General features: G+C 42.0%; 1 protein-coding gene across 1 annotated transcript; it reads right to left on the bottom strand.

The window, feature by feature from the left end:
* Positions 1-340: 340 nt before the first annotated feature.
* On the bottom strand, positions 341-22,387 carry LOC134340312 (membrane primary amine oxidase-like). The gene is made up of 4 exons (XM_063037391.1): positions 20,730-22,387; positions 5,939-6,227; positions 4,635-4,764; positions 341-3,608 (listed from the first exon to the last, which is right to left on the bottom strand). The coding sequence occupies exons 1-4, from the start codon at positions 22,297-22,299 to the stop codon at positions 3,342-3,344; spliced, it is 2,256 nt and encodes a 751-aa protein (XP_062893461.1). The 5' UTR covers positions 22,300-22,387; the 3' UTR covers positions 341-3,341.
* Positions 22,388-23,382: the final 995 nt, after the last annotated feature.

The following is a 23,382-nucleotide window of genomic DNA, read 5'->3' as shown; positions in this document are numbered from 1 at the left end:
AGCTGTGGGAGTCAGTACTGGGAAGTTGTCAGAAACCTGAACCAAAAGGGAATGCTGGAACTGTCCAACGGGTCAGACAGCATCTGTGGGGAGAAAATTCCTGAGATATAGAGGATAACCTTATGTCAGAACTGTCCAGTTCTGACACAAACAGGAAGAGCAGGCTATCTGAAATTATTCAATATTGAGCGCAGAGGGTTTCATTGTTCCTGGATGGAAGATAAACTTAAAGCTGGTCCTGGGGAGTCTGGAAAGAGTAAGGAGAAATTTCCCTCCCCCAAAAACATTAGTGAACCAGATGGGTTATTTTACATTATCTGATACCTTCCCAGTCATCAGCTTCTCATTTTTACTTAATTAGTTCAGTTCCCAGCTGCCATAATGGTTTTCAACTCGTTAGTGGACCCAGTCTCTGGATTGCTAGTTAAAAATTTATGCGTTTGTGTCCCTTAATGCTGTGGCTTTTGATATATTATATCTAAGCTCCAAAGCATTAGTAATTGTGCAGATCTGAAGGTAGATATAATGTGTTCACCTCATAGTAGCTGAAGAATAGAAAACTGTTTTTAAAAAGGTGAGTTTATGAATTGTTTTCACTATTTTCACTTTGGTTCCTTGTATAATGATGAGGCCATGTGTGGTGATCCTGTGATCTTGCTGCACTGGGCTATTGCTATGGTGATATTAATCAACACTGTGGTGCAGATTTTAATATTAATAATAGTTCCCAAGACCCCATTTTATTTTTATTAGATAGCTCATAATAGATTCAATATTCTTCTGAGAAGACTTTTTCTGTACATTGTACATTAGATTAGAAACCATTTGAGTGGAAAATATGACACATCATATTGCAAGATATCATCATTTATGACCAGTGATGGTGACCATGACAACAGCTATGTCGGACTTCAGGAACACTGCCTAACCAGGCAATATATGACTCATGGTCAGGATGCCTTGAATATGATATCCCCAGGAAGAAACAACATGCTGTTCCTCAGACTCTCCATTTTATACCATCTTAGATAGTTAAGAAGCCGTTTTCATGTGCAGAAAAGAAGCAGGGCTTCTTTTTTTTTGCACATGGAACAAAAGAGACAATCTACTTCTGTTTCTGTTTTACTGTCTATATTGTTCAGGGTAATCAACAGGCTATCAAAAAATCAACATTCAAGTTTGGACAAAGTTAGGATCATTGTTCCCTTAAGCTGTGTTTTATGTTTCAAAAATCTATTAGTATATCAAAGGAAATCTCTGTAATTTGTTCTGTGGAAAGGACCATGATTCACTGCAGGTAGACACTGAGTGTTTTATATTATCTCAGCAATGGAAATCAAATCAATTTTTGTGGAGATTATCTTTGCTCTAGTAAATAATTTTTATTTTTATAGTGCCAGCTGGTGTAAGCACACTTCCAAAAGTAACCCTTGTTTTTGCAAATTATCAGGAACTTTTAATACACAGTTAATATTGCTGTGGTTAACTTCTCTGTTGCTATAACGTTACAGATAACAAAAACATATCAGTTTGCACGAGGGATCACCACCACATTTGGGAGTATCCCAACCTCTGGTATCACATGAACTCAGATGCTGAGGACCATAGCTGCTTTATTTGAAGTGGAGTTAACAACACATTGGCATATACCATACTTATCCAATATTTGCAAAACACATACAGTATATCCTGAGGATTACATTTATTTTCCACCCTGATTATATTGACAAATAGCTATACTTTCTGAGGTGTTTTTCATGTTGGCATGTATGCTGTGTAAAGCATAAAAATATATTTTGAACTGAAGCTATAAAAACAGTCTGTGAAACGTTAAACCCAGAGTGGGAATGATTGCCCAGAATTTGGAATTCGGACATTTTTGGTGAGCCAAGTAGATGTCCCATTTAGGTATGCCATATCAGAAGTCACAAAAAATTGTAAAATATAGACTACATTTCTTTAAGAAATTGTTAATCTGGTTTCTTCCCTTTGAAGACCATTAAACCCAACCCACATGTTTTGCAGACGGCAGGATTCTGTTAGAACGCACAGTCTGCAAATGGCACAAGGGAAGTGGGCCAGTGATACTAAAAAGATCTCTCCACAGCAGCACAGAAAATGAAGTCAAAGTGTAGCAGAGATATGGTAGGGAAAGGGGCATAAGAGGGGTAAATTGGCAGTGTGAGACTGGTAATAGTTCTATTCTCCCCTCCTCCAACTACACTCACTGTCCACTTTATGAGGTAAACCTGTACACCTGCTCGTTAATGCCAATACCTAATCAGCCAATCACCTGGCAGCAACTCAATGCATAAAAGCATGCAGACATGGTCAAGAGGTTCAGTTGTTGTTCAGACCAAACATCAGAATGGAGAAGAAATGTAATTTAAGTGACTTTGACCGTGGAATGATTATTGGTGCCAAACGGGGTGGTTTGAGTATCTCAGAAACTTCTGATTTCCAGTACAGAAAATGGTGTGAAAAACAAAAAAAAAACATCCAGTGAATGGCAGCTAATGAGAGAGTTCAGAGGAGAATGGCCAGATTGGCTCAAGCTGATAGAAAGGTGACAGTAACTCAAATAAACACACTTTACAACAGTGGTGTGCAGAAGAGTATCTCTGCATGCACAGCATGTCAAACCTTGAGGTGGATGGGCTACAGCAGCAGAAGATCATGAACATACACTCAGTGACCACTTTATTAGTTACAGGAGGCTCCACTGAAAAAAATCATGGAATTGAATCTTCAAAACATTAGAAAAGATTTTAGAAAGATTCAGAATTTGCTGTTAGAAACTATTAGACCTAATGATAAACAGTTCTGTGAAGCATTCCTCAATAACCCCTGTTTGTAATGCTTATAATGAAAATAAACATTTTTAGAAAACTCCTCATTTAAAAAAATAGTTATGTCAGACTGGAACACATCTCAGTGAGCTGGTGAAGTAAAGAACATGAAGTGTTTTCAACCAAAGTACACCCATGGGTAGAGTTTTTAAAAATACACTTGTAATGCAGCCCAAGAGAACTTCCTGGCAAATAAAATTCAATAGATGGAAATCTTATGGAGCTCCTGGGAGTCTCTGCTTGGTGTGCACTAGCCTTGAGAGCAGGAGTTTGTAAAATCTCCCCTTTTATTCATTGTCATTTGATAATGTTACGTTCAGATTAATCACTCCCTTAAAACTAAATGGCAACTGAAATATGAAATTAATCCATAGAGTCCGCAGAGCATCTAAAATTATTTTTCAATGCTTAGTTAAAAGTGGTGGTCAGTATCAGGTAGCTACTCACTATAGTGAAGTTATATAATCTATAGTATAAACAGTTAATATTGATTTAAGTCTTCCCATAGGTAAAATCTGGGAGGTTTGGTGTACAGGTTGCAACTGGTGACAAACATGCCATTGGATTATCCTCGCATTCATCTGTTTTTTCAGCAGGGTCAATATAAGCTGCATCTGAGGAGTAAACTGAAGGGTCATTGTTAAAATAATTGAGAGGTTTCAGAAAGAAGCCAATTCCATTGCCAGATGTGGCAGTATTGGGAACATCTTCTGCATGGGGGATGTGAAGGAATCCAGCTGTTATCCAAGCTACAAGATCCTGTTTCAAAATAATAAATGTGACATTACTGATTGTTTGAAATATCATTAACATAAAAATCAGTTTAATATTTCCTTTTACATTTGCATTAATAATCCCTCAGATAATTGAGATTAACCATTGTGAACAGGAGGATTTAACAAGAAAGGCATTGAGTCCTGATCTGATTCATGGACATAGAACATATAGCAGTGAACACAGCACAGCACAGGGCCTTTAGCCAAAGATGTTGTGCTGACCTTTTAACCTACTCCAAGATCAATCTAATGCTTCCCCCCCACTTCGCCCTCCATTTTTCTTTCGTCCATGTACTAGTGTAAGAGTTTCTTAATTATCCCTAATGTACTGTAGCTCTACCACCACCTCTGGCAGAGCATTCCATGCTCCCACCACTCTCTGTGTAAAAACCTATCTCTGACATCCGTCCCCTTCCCCATACTTTCCTCCAATCACCTTAAAATTATGCCCCCTCATATTAGCCATTTCAGTCCTGGGGAAGAAGGTGCTGGCTGTCTATCAATGCCTCTTATCATGCTATATATTTCTATCAGGTCACCTCTCATCCTCCTCTGGTTCATTTTTCTGCAGAGTTCTGTACAATAGTGTCCTGACCTCCAATTCTGTCTACGGGGAGTTTATGTTCTCTGTGTGACTGTGTCAGTACCTTCCTACAACCCAAAGATATGCAGGCTGTTAGGTTAACTGTTCTTGATTGTCCATGTGGATGCATTGGGCCAATAGACCTTTACCCGAGACATTATATCTCCTGACTCTCTATGCAGATTTTTTAGAAATCCTCTTTAGCCAAAGGCTATTAGCACCTCAAGAACCATCCTAGATAAGTCAGCTAATTCAACAGAGAGTGTTTGATATGTAAGGTTTACCACAATTGGGAAAATTGCATTATCCGCCAGGTGCCCAGGTTTTATATACCTACCTTTCATCACTTTCTATGGGGAGATTGTGTTTATAATCCACCTTCTGCAGATTAAGGACAAGTTATTACATTAAAACACATGAACCAACCTCATTCTGAATGCTTTCACCATTAATAAACTCATCAAAATAAACAGGAGGGTTCCACATGTTATTCTGATTGTAGATGCTGCTGCTCCTTTGCTCATGATCTTTGTACTTTGTCACAGCCAACTGGTACCTATAATAGATAAAACATTATTAACTTGAGTTATCCCAAGAATTTGCACACTTTTAAATGCTTGCATTTTTTTTGTAATTCTTCTGTACGCTTGCGTCTCTTGGGAAAATCTTACTGTCCAGTTGACAGATATCTGCAAGGGTGTGACCACTGATCCTCTCCTACTGGATGTGAGGTCACAGAGCTGAGAAACGGCATTTTTCCACATTGCCACATCAGCTTCAATGCAGAACCAATGCAAAACAAATCTCTCTCTGTGTTAGCATCACAACTCTAGTCTCATAAGTGGACCTGGAAAGTATAACCTTCCTATGCTTCATCACCTGTCCCAAACTATGAGCATTGCTCTAAGCTTTCCACCTGCTGGCAGACATGGAGACAGAATCCTCTCTGCTGACCAATTTACAAAATCAAGATGGCAAAACCCATTGACTTCAGTTCCAGTAGAGAAATGTGATGACATCCGAAACTAGACTAAACCTGAGTCTGATCTTTTCTCACCAGGTCATGCAGAGAGGAAAGTCTGAAGATCAAGCAGAAAAGAAAATGTCCAGTGCAGAGAAATAAGTGTTTTCTCTGGAAAGGTGCACAACAATTGCTGGCAATACATGGAGAAAGAAAATGTGGAGGAAACTGACAGGAAAATAAGAGAAGCTACAGTGAAGACAGGAGAAAAGCCAAATTATAGCTTGAGGGAAGTGAATATCAGACCATAAGTGGAGCAATGGAAACAAGTGACAGGAACATAGGGGCAAAAGAAGAACAAAAATGCATTGCAAAATAGAAAGTAACATTACATGTGACAATGGGTGATAGGCAAACAGAAAATAGAAGGAAAACCAGAAGGTAATATTTTTCATATTTTGCTTCCATAGTGTTTTCCTTTTTGTAGGTCCTTCTAATAAACCTCAGAATCATTTCTACCACATAGCAAATCCAAGAGAATTGTAGATTTTTTGAAGAAGTAAGGTTTTGTAAAAGCATTAAGGTACAAATTAACATTTTCTTGTATTAATGTATCTCCAGTGTGTAAAATCTTATTAGAGATACAATGAAGACAGTATTTATTTACAAGACTTCAAACAATAAACCAGACCCAAATATGGTTTAACATTTTAATAAAAGTTTTCAGTATTTAAGAAGATGCAATAAGTAAGAGGTAAAGATTTTATACCTTTGCCAAGAGAAGCCTTTTTCATCTGGACTTTCTTCTGGCACACTCTTAGGGTTGAGGCTTACCACTTGAACCCTGTAACCTCGAGAATGGCCCCACTTATTTTTCTGTGCCAAATTTACAAAATTCAGGTATTGAGGTAGTTTTGTTCCAGATCTGAAGGCTGCTTCATCCTCTGTCTCTAAAATCTTCTTTTTCACAGTGGGTACATATACCTTCTTGTCAGTGTTCCATGGGACTGGTTTGAGTTGATATTCTACATCGCTTGTTTCAAAAGAGTTAGATGTACCTAAAATTGAGAAAGGTACATTTCAAATGAATGCTTATGTGAAAAAAGTACTGCACTAGACCTTAACATCCTAGAAATTCCAGGCTAAAGCTGTTCTTGGAATATGTTTTCATAATGTTGAGGATGCACTGAACCATTACTTGTTATATTCGAACCAGTGCAAGGTTCAAATGCATGCTGACTGCAATTATCCTGCATATTATGTATTATTGTAAAGGTAAAATTGCTCTTACCACACAATATATGCATTTTATTATCCTCATGCACATTGAAATAATAAAAGTCTGCAATTGTTATGTCATAATTTTTTCATGCCAAAAAATTAGCAGGACCCCTTCAGAGCAGTGTTCAAACTCTAAATTTCTTGACTTGCATACGTATATCTGATATCTTATTTATCTGTTTCCATTGACTTAGTTGTTTTCTATCTTTTGGTATTTCATTGTAATACACGCGACAGTGAAATTAGTCCCAAACCAGACTTGGTCTATTTATCTAAGTGCAGGGCACTAACATCTATAAAACTCTCCATTAATTCTCGAGTCCCAGGGGATATTCTGATCACTGATCTTCTGACCATGCAGTGTATTTGTGGATTTCTGCTATTGCCTTCCAGTGAAGATAATTTTATTATGTCCAGTTTGCTTCATGTGAACTTCTGTTGTTTTAGCCCCAGGTTGGGCCTGAACCTTACAGCAGTTTATCTCCGGTTAACTCTTCCCCGAATATTGTTCAAGAATATGTAAGTTCTTCAGTGAGAACCTACAGTACCACCAATTTCTTACAGAATTGATTTCTCATGAGGAACATACACTCAGTGGCCATTTTATTAGGTACAGGAGTAGAACCTGCTGTGGTCTTCTGCTGCTGTAGCCCATCCACATTAAGTTTCCATGTGTTGTGCATTCAGAGGTGCTTTTCTGCCCACCACTGTTGTAACTTGTGGTTATTTGAGTTACTGTTGCCTTCCTGTCAGTTTGAATCAGTCTGGCCATTCTCATCTGCCCCCTCTGATTAACAAGACATTTTTGCCCACAGAGCTGCCGTTTGCTGGACGTTTTTTTTGCTTTTTGCAACATTCTCTGTAAACTCTGGGCACTATTGTGTGTGAAAATCCCAGGAGATCAGCAGTTTCTGAGATACTCAAACCATCCCATCTGGCACCAACAATCATTCTACAGTCAAAGTCACTTAGATCACATTTCTTCCCCTTTCTGATGTTTGGTCTGAACAACAACTGAAACTCTTGACCACATCTGTATGTTTTTTACGCATTGAGTTGCTGCCATACGATTAGCTGATTAGATATTGCATTAATGAGCAGATGCACCTATTAAAATGGCCACTGACTGTAGATTAAACATGGCATCAGCCTTGGCCAGCATTACTTTCAAATATGTTCAGAATACTCTACATTTTCTTTTAGTAACACATAATAGTCATAAACCAAACTGTAAATGCAATGGTTATGTTTAATTTACAAATGATAATACTTTGCTCAAAACTCATCCAGTTCTGTCAGGAATAATGAATAACCACTTGACAGCAGTCCACTGCACTGAGCACTGGCAATTTTGTGTTGTATCACTTGTCAGTCTCTGAAACCATTCTTTTAAGCAAGGCATGCCAGAACATCTTTGCTTCTTTGTTATTTATTATTGTGACCTGCAAGCAATTATCCACAGGTTGTTGGGTTCCATTAAGTTATCAAATATTAAAGGTATCATTTCTACCAGATCACTGAATTGAGCACAAAAGAGAGATATGATTTTCATTCCTGAATTGAAGCTATCGATGTTTTCTGGACAAAACACCGGATTCATGCTCAAGAACACTGGAATTCTTTTCATAATGCCTAAAAGTACACCTTTCTTTCTGAGGTTGTGTAAATAATTCAGGCTATTTTCAGTTACTGTTATTCCTACCTAAACCATAAATGAGTCTCACAGTCAGCATGAAGTGCAAAACTGATAGTGACTTACCCCAGTAAAAATCAAATACTGTGAATGCACTCACATGAATTTTTCATTCACTTGTTTGATCTTGAGCTACTTTTCTCTCTGATAGGAAAGGTTGCTTCCCATCAGGAAGACTAAGTCGTAATAAGTTAGTTAAATTGCATAACCTATCATCACATTTTTCAAATCTAGAAACAGCTGTCAGTATAAAGCCTTGATCAAATAGCAATTACCTTCTCTAACTATGTTTCAACAGGCCTGAATCCCCAAATATTAAAGCTGAAAAAGGAATCATGTTTCCATTGCTGGCACTTGCCCCACATCAACCATATGTTTTGACTCAAAGGATCGAACAATACATTGTTGAAGCAGATCCTTCAATCCATAATGTCTCTGCCAGCCACAGTGTCAATTTAAACTGCACATCTAACATGGAGGGATTGTCTACAGAGTCTCTGTGGGTGGAAGTGTTCACAATTCTATCTCCTTTACCAGAGCATTGGAGAGGGATAGGAACAGACAAGTTAGGAAAGCGTTTCATTGGAGTAAGGGGAAATATGAGGCTATCAGGCAGGAACTTGGAAGCATAAATTGGAAACAGATGATCTCAGGGAAATAGAAACATAGAAAACCTACAGCACAATACAGGCCCTTTGGCCCACAGAGTTGTGCTGAAAATGTCCCTACCTTAGAAATTACTAGGCTTACCTATAGCCCTCTATTTTACTAAGCTCCATGTACCTATCTAAAAGTCTCTTAAAAGACCTTATCGTATCCGTCTCCTCCACCATTGCCGGCAGCCCATTCTACGCACTCATCACTCTCTGAGTAAAAAACTTATCCCTGACGTCTCCTCTGTACCTACTCCCCAGCACCTTAAACCTGTGTCCTCTTGTGGCAACCATTTCAGCCCTGGGAAAAAGCCTCTGACTATCCACACGATCAATGCCTCTCATCCTCTTATACACCTCTATCAGGTCACCTCTCATCCTCCGTCACTCCAAGGAGAAAAGGCAGAGTTCACTCAACCTATTCTCATAAGGCATGCTCCCCAATCCAGGCAACATCCTTGTAAATCTCCTCTGCACCCTTTCTATGGTTTCCACATCCTTCCTATAGTGAGGCGATCAGAACTGAGCACAGTACTCCAAGTGTGGTCTGACCAGGGTCCTATATAGCTGCAACATTATGTCTCGGCTCCTAAATTCAATTCCACGATTGACGAAGGCCAATGCACCTTATGCCTTCTTAACCACAGAGTCAACCTGCGCAGCTGCTTTGAGTGTCCTATGGACTCGAACCCCAAGATCTCTCTGATCCTCCACACTGCCAAGAGTCTTACCATTAATACTATATCCTGCCATCAGATTTGACCTACCAAAATGAACCACTTCACACTTATCTGGGTTGAACTCCATCTGCCACTTCACAGCCCAGTTTTGCATCCTATCAATGTCCCGCTGTAATTTCTGACAGCCTTTCACACTATCCACAACACCTCCAACCTTTGTGTCATTAGCAAACTTACTAACTCATCCCTCCACTTCCTCAGCCAGGTCGTTTATAAAAATCATGAAGAGCAAGGGTCCCAGAACAGATCCCTGAGGCACTCCACTGGTCACCGACCTCCATGCAGAATATGACCCATCTACAGCCACTCTTTGCCTTCTGTGGGCAAGCCAGTTCTGGATCCACAAAGCAATTTCCTCTTGGATCCCATGCCTCCTTACTTTCTCAATAAGCCTTGCATGGGGTACCTTGTTAAATGCCTTGCTGAAATCCATATACACTACATCTACTGCTCTTCCTTCATCGATGTGTTTAGTCACATCCTCAAAAAATTCAATCAGTTTCATGAGGCATGACCTGCCCTTGACAAAGCCATGATGACTATTCCTAATCATATTATACCTCTCCAAATGTTCATAAATCCTGCCTCTCAGGATCTTCTCCAACAACTTACTGAATTAAGATTCACTGGTCTATAATTTCCTGGGCTATCTCTACTCCCTTTCTGGAATAAAGGAACAATATCTGCAACCCTCCAGTCCTCCGGAACCTCTCCCGTCCCCATTGATGATGCAAAGATCGTCGCCAGAGGCTCAGCAATCTCCTTCCTTGCCTCCCACAGTAGCCTGGGGTACATCTTATCCAGTCCCGGCAACTTATGCAACTTGATGCTTTCATCCTCTTTCTTAATATCCACATGCGTAAGTTTTTTAGTCTGCTGCAAGTCATCACTACAATCACCAAGATCCTTTTCCATAGTGAATACTGAAGTAAAGTATTCATTAAGTACCTCTGCTATTTCCTCCAGTTCCATACATACTTTCCCACTGTCACACTTGATAGGTCCTATTCTTTCACGTCTTATCCTCTTGCTCTTCACATACTTGTAGAATGCCTTGGGGTTTTCCTTAATCCTGCCCGCCAAGACCTTCTCATGGCCCCTTCTGACCCTCCTAATTTCCTTGTTAAGCTCCTTCCTGTTCGCCTTATAATCTTCTAGATCTCTAACATTACCTAGCTCTCTGAACTTTCTGTAAGCTTTTCTTTTCTTCTCGACTAGATTTACAACAGCTTTTGTACACCACAGTTCTTGTACCCTACCATAACTTCCCTGCCTCATTGGAACGTACCTATGCAGAACTCCACACAAATATCCCCTGAATACTTGCCACATTTCTTCCGTACTTTTCCCTGAGAACATCTGTTTCCAATTTAAGCCTCCAATTTTCTACCCTATAGCCTCATAATTCCCCTTACTCCAATTAAACACTTTTCTAACTTGTCTGTTCCTATCTCTCTCCAATGCTATTTGTAAAGGAGATAGAATTGTGATCATTATCTTTAAGATGCTCTCCCACTGAGAGATCTGACACCTGACCAGGTTCATTTCCCAATACCAGATCAAGTACAGCCTCTCCTCTTGTAGGCTTATCTACATATTGTGTAAAGAAACCTTCCTGAACACACCTAACAACCTCCACCCCATCTAAATCCCTTGCTCTAGGGAGATGCCAATCGATATTTGGGAATTTAAAATCTCCCATCATAACAACTCTGTTATTATTACACCTTTCCAGTATCTGTTTCCCTATCTGCTCCTCGATATCCCTGTTGTTATTGGGCTGCCTATAAAAAACACCCAGTAAAGTTATTGATCCCTTCTTGTTCCTAACTTCCACCCACAGAGACTCCGTAGACAACCCCTCCATGGCATCCACCTTTTCTGCAGCCGTGACACTATCTCTGATCAACAGTGCCACGCCCCCACCTCTTTTGCCTCCCTCCCTATCCTTTCTGAAACATCTAAAGCCTGGCACTTGAAGTAACCATTCATGTCCCTGAGCCATCCAAGTCTCTGTAATGGCCACAACATCATAGCTCCAAGTACTGATCCAGGCTCAAAGCTCATCCGCTTTATTCACGATACTCCTTGCATTAAAATAGACACATCTCAAACCATCGGTCTGAGTGCGTCCCTTCTCTATCAACTGCCTATCCTCCCTCACGCACTGTCTACAAGCTTTCTCTATTTGTGAGCCAACCGCCTCTTCCTCCGTCTCTTCAGTTCAGTTCCGACCCCCCCAGCAATACTAGTTTAAACTCTCCCCAATAGCATTAGCAAACCTCCCCACCAATATATTGATTCCCCTGGGACTCAGGTGCAACCCATCCTTATTGTACAGGTCACACCTGCCCCAGAAGAGGTCCCAATGATCCAGAAATCTGAATCCCTGCCCCCTGCTCCCTCAGCCACACAATTATCCTCCACCTCACTCTATTCCTATACTCACTGTCACGTGGCACAGGCAGTAATCCTGAGATTACTACCTTTGAGGTCTGTTACGAGAATACACATAAAATTAAGATGTTTGCTGGCCTGGGCTAGCATCAGTGACATCAGCAGTTGGTCTGCCACCTGCCCTCAGGGGAAGGAGAGATAAGGAACAATGGAGCAGCGTCTGGAGATGTGTAATGAAGGGATGTGGGAGAGAGAGCTGTCTGGAGCGGCTCCCCCCTTTGAACCCTGAACTGTTTGAAGTGATGGACAGGCGATACCCCAGCAGGGGGATAAAAAGGGACAGGTTCGCTAAGACAGACACACACGCCACCCGAGGTAACGAGACCCTGGAAGCGGTGCGCCTCTCACGAGTGGGTGAGAAGTGCCAGACAACGACAAGGGTGGAAAGGTACGATCAGCGGGAACCCGGTGTGTGTCCGCCCTTGCCTGGGTGCCGGGTTCACTGCAGAGGATCGACCGCAGCTGGAGGAGGGGTCACAGTCGGTGACCTCAGGTGACATCACCAAGGACCCGCCCAAAAGTTGCTTGTGAGCCATCCCGCTGGTCTGTGAGTGAAGCCGTTCTGAATGATCAGTTGTTCCTGTTCTCTCTGTCTCTCTTCCCCCACCTTGTCCATCGCCATGGCAACGATTACTGCGAACTGAACTACTAACTGGACTGAACTTTGAGTCATTTTGAAATTGGTCATTTACCCCTAGACAACGATAGAGCTTGATTGATGCTGTTATCTTAATTCTGTGCACATGTGTGGTTATCATTGTTGAATTGTTGCATTTATTATCCTTTCGATTACTGTGTTGCTTGTTTCTTTAATAAAACTTTCTTAGTTCTAGTACTCCAGACTCCAACTGAGTGATCCATTTCTGCTGGTTTGGCAACCCAGTTACGGGGTACGTAACAGGTCCTGTTTCTCAACTTCCTTCCTAACTCACTGTAGTCTGTTTTCAGGACCTTCTCCCTTTTCTTACCCAATTCGTTGGTACCAATATGTACCACGACCTCTGGCTGTTCTCCTTCCCATTTCGAGATATCGTGGACGCAATCAGAAACATCCTGGACCCTAGCACCTGGGAGGCAAACTACCATCCAAGTTTCTTTCCTGCGTCCACAGAATCGCCTGTCTGACCCCTAACTATAGAGTACCCTATTACTGCTGCCTTCCTCTTCCTTTCCCTACCCTTCTGAGCCACAGGGCCAGACTCTGTGCCAGAGGCACGGCCACTGTTGCTTCCCCCAGGTAGGCCGTCTCCCCCAAAAGTACTCAAACAGGAGTACTTATTGTCAAGGGGGACAGCCACTGGGGTACTCTCTAGTACCTGACTCTTCCCCTTCCCCCTCCTAACTATGATCCACTTATCTGTCTCCCGTGGCCCCAGTGTGACCACCTGCCTATAACCCCTCTCTGTCACCCCCTTGCTTTCCCTGACCAGACGAAGGTCATCGAGCTGCACCTCCAGTTCTCTAACCCAGTCCCTTAGGAGCTGCAGCTTGATACACCTGGTGCAGATATGGCCGTCCGGGAGGCTGGGAGACTCCAGGACCCGCCCCCCCCCCACTCTGACACCGAGCACAGAAAATTTGCCTCACACCCATACTACTTCCTTTCCGCAATTAACATAGGTAAACCTACCTCGCCTCGTCCTGTTACTGCCTAAGCCCACTGAGCCAAAGCCCTATCACTCTGCTGCCTCTCACTCCGCTGCCCGCTGGATATGGCAGTCTTCTTTTTAAACCTTTTGCACTCTACTGGCTGATGTCATGCACCTGCGCAGTCTTGCCTCTCTTTTACCCCGAGTGGTAAAAAGCTCCCTTCGCTCCGAAAAATCAGCCGTTCACTCGCAGTTTTCTTGCTCCGAATCAAAATGTATGAAAGAAATGTGGAAAATGTTCAGGGGATGTTTGTGTGGAGTTCTGCATAGGTACATTCCAATGAGACAGGAAAAGGATGGTTGGATACAGGAACCGTGGTGTACAAAGGCTGTTGTGAATCTAGTCAAGAAGAAAAGAAGAGCTTACGAAAGATTCAAAAAACTAGGTAATGATAGAGAGCTAGAAGATCATAAGGCTAGCAGGGAGGAGCTCAAGAAAGAAATTAGGAGAGCCAGAAGGGACCATGAGAAGGCCTTGGCGGACAGGATTAAGGAAAATTCCAAGGCATTCTACAAGTATGTAAAGAGCAAGAGGATAAGTCATGAGAAAATAGGACCAATCAAGTGTGACAGTGGAAAAGTGTGTATGGAACCGGAGGAGATAGCAGAGGTACTTAATGAATACTTTGCTTCAGTATTCACTACGGAAAAGGATTTTGGCAATTGTAGAGATGACTTACAGCGGACTGAAAAGCTTGAGCATGTAGATATTAAGAAAGAGGATGTGCTGGAGCTTTTGGAGAGCATCAAGTTGAATAAGTCACTGGGACCAGACGAGATGTACCCCAGGCTACTGTGGGAGGCGAGGGAGGAGATTGCTGAGCCTCTGGCAATGATCTTTGCATCATCAGTGGGGACAGGAGAGGTTCCGGAGGATTGGAGGGTTGTGGATGTTGTTCCATTATTCAAGAAAGAGAGTAGAGATCGCTCAGGAAATTATTGACCAGTGAGTCTTACTTCAGTAGTTGGTAAGGTGATGGAGAAGATCCTGAGAGGCAGGATTTATGAACATTTGGAAAGGCATAATATGATTAGGAATAGTCAGCATGGCTTTGTGAAAGGCAGGTCGTGCCTTACGAGCCTGATTGAATTTTTTGAGGATGTGACTAAACACATTGATGAAGGTAGAGCAGTAGATGTAGTATATATGGATTTCAGCAAGGCATTTAACAAGGTACCCCATACAAGGATTATTGAGAAAGTAAGGAGGCATGGGATCCAATGGGACATTGTTTTGTGGATCCAGAACTGGCTTGCTCACAGAAGGCAAAGAGTGGCTGTAGATGGGTCATATTCTGCATGGAGGTCAGTGACCAGTGGTGTGCCTCAGGGATCTGTTCTGGGACCCTTACTTTTCGTGATTTTTATAAATGACCTGGATGAAGAAGTGGAGGGATGGGTTAGTAAATTTGCTAATGACACAAAGGTTGGAGGTGTTGTGAATAGTGTGGAAGGCTGTCAGAGGTTACAGCGGGACATTGATAGGATGCAAAACTGGGCTGAGAAGTGGCAGATGGAGTTCAACCCAGATAAGTGTGAAGTGGTTCATTTTGGTAGGTCAAATCTGATGGCAGGATATAGTATTAATGGTAAGACTCTTGGCAGTGTGGAGGATCAGAGAGATCTTGGGGTCTGAGTCTATAGGACACTCAAGGCTGCTACACAGGTTGACTCTGTGGTTAAGAGAGCATACGGTGAATTGGTATTCATCAATTGTGGGATTGAGTTTAGGAGCTGAAAGGTAATGTTGCAGCTCTATAGGACCCTGGTCAGACCCCACTTGGAGTACTGTGCTCAGTTCTGGTCGCCTCACTATAGGAAGGATGTGGAAACCATAGAAAGGGTGCAGAGGAGATTTACAAGGATGTTGCCTGGATTGGGGAGCAGGCCTTATGAGAATAGGTTGAATGAATGCAGACTTTTTTCCTTGGAGCAACAGAGGATGAGAGGTGACCTGATAGAGGTGTATAAGATGATGAGAGGCATTGATCATGTGGGTAGTCAGAGACTTTTTTCCAGGGCTGAAATGGCTAGCACAAGAGGACACAGTTTTAAGGTGCTTGGAAGTAGGTACAGAGGAGACGTCAGGGGTAAGTTTTTTTTATGCAGAGAGTGGTGAGTGCGTGGAATGGGCTGCTGGCGGATACGATAGAGACTCCTGGACTGGTTCTATGGAGCTCAGAAAAATAGAGGGCTATGGGTAACTCTAAGTAATTTCTCAGGTAAGGACATGTTCAGATAAGGACATGTTCTCAGGTAAGGACATGTTCAGAAGGGCCTGTATTGTGCTGTAGGTTTTCTATGTTCTATCTGCATGAAGAACAAATAAGCAAGAAAATGTAGAGTCATAAAAATCATTGTACATTCCAAAGTGTTTTCCTAATGTTTATCCTCATGTTGCAAGGAACATTATAGAATATGCTATAATTCTTTTGAATTACTATCTTTTTGTTTCACTTAATGCTAGCAAAATAAACCTCCCAGGGCTCCTATAATGTGCCTCTAACAAAGCAATTTCAAAATAGTGGGAGATCATTGACTGGTTGGCAATCAAAAGAACTTTGTGACGAAAGTGAATTATGTCCAACCATTGATTCCATGAAGAAGCAAATTCATGGAGTTTCACTGAGGAAGCAAATTCACTGATGAAAGGTCCCCCACTATTTCAAACCGCTTTTGTCAGAGACACATTATATGTTCAACAACAATGACATTAAATCTTCAAGATCAGAGAGACACAAAAACCTTCAGGAAATTCATTTATGAAAAGATTTCCAGAGGTCAACAAGATATAGGAGAAGAATTAGGCCATTTGGCCCATCGAGTTTGCTCCGCCATTCCACCTTGGCTGATTTATTATGCCTCTCAATCCATTTTCCTGCTTTCTCCTGTAACCTTTGACATCCTGACCAAGCAAGAACCTATCAATCTCGATCTCTGATTTACAGTTTGTAAATATACCCAATGACTTGCCTCCACAGCTGCCAATTGCCATGAACTCCACACATTTTGCCTCTGGCTAAAGAAATTCCTCCTCATCTCTGTTCTAAAGGGATTTCCTCGTATTTTGAGGCTGTGCCATCTGGTTTAAGATTCCCCCAGTATAAGAAATATCCTTTCCATGTCTACTCCATCTGGGATTCATTTTCTTGAAGGTATTTACTGGCAAAATAAAGAATAGAATTTTATGAAAAACTACACATAAACAGACAAAGGATAACCAGCAACCGGTGTGCAAAAGAAGACAAACTTTACAAATAAAAAGAATACTGAGAACATACGTAAGTTGAAAAGAAGCATGAGTTGCTCTCATGAGATATCCTTTTTGTTCCACCCCTTTGACCACCTTCACCACAACTTAAATTTACCCGTTTTATTTCTGTTTACCAGTTGTTATAAAGAATCTCCAACCTGTAACCTGAACTCTGTCTCACCGGAATTCATTGGGTTTGTTTAGAAGCATGTGCTTTTGCTTTGGGGTTTAGTTAAATTTCCAAATGCTTCAATATGATTTCCAGCATTTTATTAATTTAGCAGTGTCTTAACAATATTTTCAGAGTGAAGATAACATTTGCCTTTCGGCAATTTTTAATCACATGCTCACCTTTGCGCTAAACCTCTTCATTTTCTGTCACTGTTACCAACTGACCACTGGAGGAAGCTGGTATCAAAAATCTAAACACCATCTCCTAAAAGAACCTTTTTCAGCAAGATTAATGTCAATCTCATATCATTCTTTTTGAGAAGGAAGATGTGACAAGGCATAAGGTACATGTTTGTTGATTTTCTCAGTCTTGTTCTTATAGGGCAGCAGGTGATTCTTTGGTCTTTCTCACTCCTCTTTGCCGCCTTACACTTACAGACAATATTCTTTTTCACTCACTTTCTCCTCTGTATGCGCTCCAGTAAAGCATCAGCCTCAGTGCACCTCCCAATGTTACAGGAAATTACTTATTTCATGGAGACCAGGGCTCCAGAGATTCAGAAAGAAGTGCAGAACTGTTACCTCACTGAGTCAGGAGGGACCAAACATCACCTGGTGAATCAGAATCAAATTTATTATCACTGACATATGTCATGAGATTTGTTGTGTTGTTGTTTGTTTGGTGGTCAAGATACCTAACCACGGACAATAAATTAACCTAGTACTCAATGTTGTTTCAGCACTCCCATGTTACACTATGTCTAAAGGAGGCACAAGGCTGTGTGCATAGCCCCCTGCTCTACTCGCTTTACACTTATGACTGTGAGGCAAAGTACAACTCCAAAGCCATATTTAAGTTTGCTGACGATACCACTGTTGTTCCCCAAATCAAAGGTGGTGACAAATCAGCATACAGGAGGGAGATTGAAAATCTGCCTGAATGGTGCCAGAACTACAATCTCTCATTCAGCATCAGCAGAGTCAAAGACCACAGGAGGAAGAAACCAGAGGTCCATGAGCAGTCCTCATCAGTGGATCAGAAATGGAGAGAGTCAGTAACGGACATCTGAGAATTCCTCTAAGGTATCATTTCAGAGGATCTCTCCTGGTTCTAGCCATTACAAAAAAGGCACAGCAGCACCTCTACTTTCTTAGAAATTTACAGAGAAATTTTACAGGGATGTTAACGGGTGTGGAGGACCTGAGTTATATGGAAAGATTGAATAGGTTAGGGCTTTATTCCTTGGAATGTAGAAGATTGACAGATTTGATAGAGGTATACAAAATTATGATGGGTATAGATAGGGTTGCAAGTAGACCTTTCCACCGAGGTTGGGGGGGGGTGGGGGAACTACAACCAGAGGTCATGGGCTGAGGGTGAAAGGTGAAAGGTTTAAGGGAAACATGAGGGGAAACTTCTTCACTCAAAAAGTGTGGAATAAGCTGCCAGAGCATGTGAGCTTGATTTCAACATTTAAGAGAAGTTTGGATAGGTACATGGATGGTAGGGGTACGGAGGGTTATGATCCCAGTGCAGGTCGATGGGACTGGGCCGTTTAAATGGCTCAGCATGGACTAGATGGGCCAAATGGCCTGTTTCTATGCTGTACTTTCCTATCACTCTATGACTCTAAGTTTGCAAAGATTTGGCATGTTATCTAAAACTTTAACAAGCTTCTATAGTTGCACAGAGGAGAGTATACTGACTTTTCTGATTTTTCTCAAATTCCATTCTGATTGGTCACATTGCAGCCTACAAAAAGTAGTGGATGCAGCCCAGTCCATCACAGTTAAAGTCCTCTCCATCATTGAGCATATCTACAAGAGCACTATTGCAAGAAAGCAGCATCCATCATGAGGGACCCCCACCATCCAGGCCATTCTCTCTTCTCACTGCTGCTGCCATCAGGAAGGAGGTACAACAGTCACAGGAGACACACCACCAGATTAAGGAACAGTTATTATCCTTCATCCATCAGGCTCCTAAACCAGAGGGGCGAACTTCACTCATCCCAACACTGAACTGATTCCACAACATATGGTCTCACTTTCATGGACTTTACAATTCATGTTCTCAGTATTATGTATTTATTTATTACTACATCGTTTCTCTTTTTGTATTTGCACAAATTGTCATCTTTTGCACATTGGTTGCTTGCCTGCCTTTTTATGGAGATCTTCATTGATTCTATTGTGTTTCTTTGCATCTACTGTGAATGCCCACAAGAAAATTAATATCGGTGTACTATATGGTGACATACATGTACTTTGATAATAAATTTACTTTGACCTTTGAACCTTTATTTTGGACAAACAGTATGTACATCAATGCAATTTTTCTATACGACTTTTAAGTTCTCAGGCAGCATGTCCTCAGAAATCCGTATTTCCAGGCTTTGATATCTAGCAACCTTTTTTATTTCATGTTGGGATGCAGATATTTCTGGAAAACCCAGGACTAAACTTTACAAGATGGTGGTGAGCCATCTCATTAAATTGCTACAGTCCTAAATCCAGTTGGACCCAGTCCTACAGTTCTGTTGAAGTGCTCCAACAAATCTGTTGGGTAGAAGTTCAGGATTTAGGCTTGAGAACAATGATGGACTACGAATATATTTCCAAGTCAGAGTTGGGGGGGGGAATGGGGTGAAAATTGCAGGTGGGGGTGTTTCCCATTTCCCTTTGTATTTCATGTGACATAGGTTGTAGGATGGGAGTGTTGTCAGAATGGTTGAGCTGAGTAACTGCTTTACATTTTGCAGAAGACACACACTACAGCCTGCTGTGTTGGAAGTAATAGAGACTTAAGGACGTTAATTGATAGTCTCTCAATGACCTCCTCTACCGCCATGATGAGGCCACTCTCATGTTGGAGAAGCAACACTCCTGCTGGTGCCTCTCCTCCTTCCTTGTCTTCCATGGTCCACTCTCCTCTCTGATCAGATTCCTTCTTCAGCCCTTAATTTGTCACCTCTCAGCTTCTCATTTCATCTCCCCCCCCCCCACCTCCCCATCCACAAGACTTCACCTATCACCTTCTAGCTGGTATTCCTTCCCCTCCTCCCACCTTCTTATTCTGGCTTCTTCCCCCTTCCTTTCCAGTCCTGGTGAAGTGTTTCAGCCCAAAGCAGCCACTGTTTATTCCCCTCCATTGATGCTGCCTGGCCTGCTGAGTTCCTCCAGCATTTTGTGTGTGTTACTCTGGATTTCCAGCATCTGCAGAACCTTATGTTTGTGAATTGATAAACGATGCTGAGTGGGTCATGGGAGAATACTAACAATCAAAGGCAGAAAAATAACAAGTTCGAGCATGCAAAGTCCTTTATGAAAGGACGTGGGTGAAGGTAGCTGGGGAATTCACCGCGTGGAGTGAACATTTTGTACACGATTAGGGATTTATTTCAAGTCTTCAACAGAAACGTCATTCTGAGTTGGGCTACGTGAATTTTCATGTAAAAAACACATCGACGAGTTGATTGTTTTTGTGATATTGTCGCCGTTATTTGGTGACAATTGATCGGCAATGATTTATAAACCCAGCAGTGAATAGGTTTTAACAACATTACGGAAATTGCATAGTCCTGTGCACGGGTATAATTTCTTACAGTGGAGTCAAAGTTAACTTAAAAAAACAAAGGTACACAAGAACTCACTGGAACCTACCCGCGATATCCAAGTCAGCCTTGAAGTGTAGGAAGTGGGTATGAATATTGCCCAAAACGTTCTCTTCAAGTTTGGTTCCGTATTTAGTTGCTTCTCCCGAAATAAACGACGTTAGGGCATAACCTGTCGGATACACTTTAGTTTCAATCACCCCATTGTTGTGGAACACGAAGTCAAACACGTAATCATAGTTTCCCACGCTTGATATTGATCTTATAATCAGCACGTTGTCGAGTAACCCCCCATAAAAGGGGGCAGTCAACCAAGTCTCGAAGTGGCGCCTGAGAGGAATTCCCCGATTTTGTTCAAAAATACAGATGGAGTTACTTATCAACACCGGTTTGTCGCTGTTCTTGAAGTGTAACGTATCAACAAATGTCGCGGTATAGGGACAATCCACGCCCTTCACCAGCTCATTGGAAAACGACCCAATTCCATAACTACTGTCCAAGAACTTGGTCATCATTAAAGTTGGCGTCTCCCCTCCATACGCGGAACTCATTTCCTGGATACTCAGTTCATAAACCAGTCGTTCTTTCTTGAATCGGATATCAAACAGTTGTAAACCTAGAGCGGAGCTGTGTCGGAATGCAAAATCCCAATCAAAGTACCTAACGTGATTATTGAAAACGTAGTATCGTTGTCCCTGGGGCTCGTATTGAAGAGGTCCGAACCTTTGAAATTTCTTACGGGGTTTCAATGAGGCATAGTTTGGATACGAAGCTTTTCGTTGGATGTTAATCTTCTGCGCAGATCCCTTGTTGTACTGCTTCGCAAGCTCGTCGATGCTGTCAAAGTACTGGCCGTTGTAAAAGACTTTCTTCACGTTCCACTCCGAGATATTGATGCTGCTGTGATCCACCAACAGCTCAAACCCCATAGGGTGCAGGAAGGCCCCACTCGTATTTTTCAAGTACGACAACCAAGTTTCTCTGTCGCCAGATGCAACCCCGGGAGGGGATGAACCTAAAGGGCTCGCAGACTCCCAATCAAAATCGTAACTTTCCATGAAAAGTTTTGAAACTTTCTCCAGGTTTATCGCTAATTTTAACTGTTTATATTCTGGAAAGGTTAGTGGCCTTGAATTGAAGAGAAGGCTGTTGTAATTGCGAGAAGTGACATCCACATGGTAGGTTAGGTTGGGGAGAGGTCCCACTATGTATTCCTTTACATTGGGCTTACTCTGTGCCCCAAAAAACACCACAGCTCTGGCTTCCCTCTTCGGTGGATCCCCTCCCCGGTCTAAAAACATCAAGACAACCTCTTTGCGGGGAAGCTGTAATTCGATCGAGTAGATGAAGTTATCGGAGGGCAGGGCCTGGGTGTAGTTCACCAGGATCACACCCAGGTGCTGCTTCAGGTATTGCACGACCTGCATCAGCTCTCTGGGGCTGAGATCGGCAAAGATCTCTTTCTGCTGGCGCTGCTCCATCATATTGCCGAGTTCATCGTAGGGGCTGCGTTTCACACAAACTTTCGTGTTCGAAATCCCCACCAGCAGGATCCAGTTCAGAGCAATGATCGCTACCAAAGCGACCGCCAAGACGGCGAACAAAACTTTCAAATTCATAGTGAGCCCAACACCGAAAGCGGCCGCCAACTATGGTAATGTACGTGATGTTTTCTCGCTGACTTTGGAAGCAACCTCTCCGCGACTATGTTCGCACTGCAAGGGGTTTGCCAATAGCAGAACTGAGTGACTGAAATGTACGTCCTACATTGGCCAAGGATTTAGGGATCGTTTTGGATAATTTAACTGTTTCCGGACAGAAGGACTAAAGTTGGCTGATGAAAGTTCCGTGTGAGAGAGAATTGAGTTATTAAAGAGAATTAGATACAGTTAAAAAAAAGTCAAGCGAGCTTTGCCTTGAAGGGAAGAGCAGACAACCAATATTCTGAATTAGACGGATAGGAATGTGTCAAGCAATGAACATAGAACAGTACAGCCCAAGAACTGTCCGTTCGGCCCGCAAATTGAGCGAAAACCAATTAATTTAGTAACCAAATAGTCAACTAAATTAATCTCTTTTGGATACACAATGCCCATATCCTTCAATTTTCCTCAGATTAGTCCCTCTCACGTTAAATGCATTCCCAATGGTAATAGGCAAAATATACTCCCTGTCTATGCCTCTCGTAATCTTACAAACTTTTATCTGATCTCCCCTCAGCCTCCACTGCTCCGAACAAAACAACCCAAATTTGTCCAACCTCTCGTTAGAAAATGCCCTCTAATCTAGGCAGCATCTTAGTAAACCTCTTCTGCACTCTCTCCGAAGTCTCGACATCCTTCCTATAATGGAGTGACCAGAACTGTGTACAATATTCCAGATTCGGTCTAACTAGAGTTTATGAAGCTGCAACATAACTTCCCGACTTTTGAGCTCAATGCCTCGATTAATAAAGGCAAGCGTGCCATATGCCTTCTAAACCACAAGATCAACCCATACAGCCACTTTCAGGGATCTATGATCTTGGACCCCAAGATCCCTCCGCTCATCAACACCGTTAAGGGTGTTGCCACGTTGAAAGTCAAACAATGTCTCTAACTCTGAGAGTTATTTGGTTTTATTTCAGGGATCTATGCATCAGATTAGCCAACATTTATTGCCCATTAGTAAATGCCCTTGAGAAAGTGGTCACAACAGGAAAT

The sequence above is a fragment of the Mobula hypostoma genome, chromosome X1, assembly GCF_963921235.1.
Source record: "Mobula hypostoma chromosome X1, sMobHyp1.1, whole genome shotgun sequence".
NCBI classification, from domain to species: domain Eukaryota; kingdom Metazoa; phylum Chordata; class Chondrichthyes; order Myliobatiformes; family Myliobatidae; genus Mobula; species Mobula hypostoma.
This window is presented reverse-complemented; position numbering and strand designations above follow the sequence as displayed.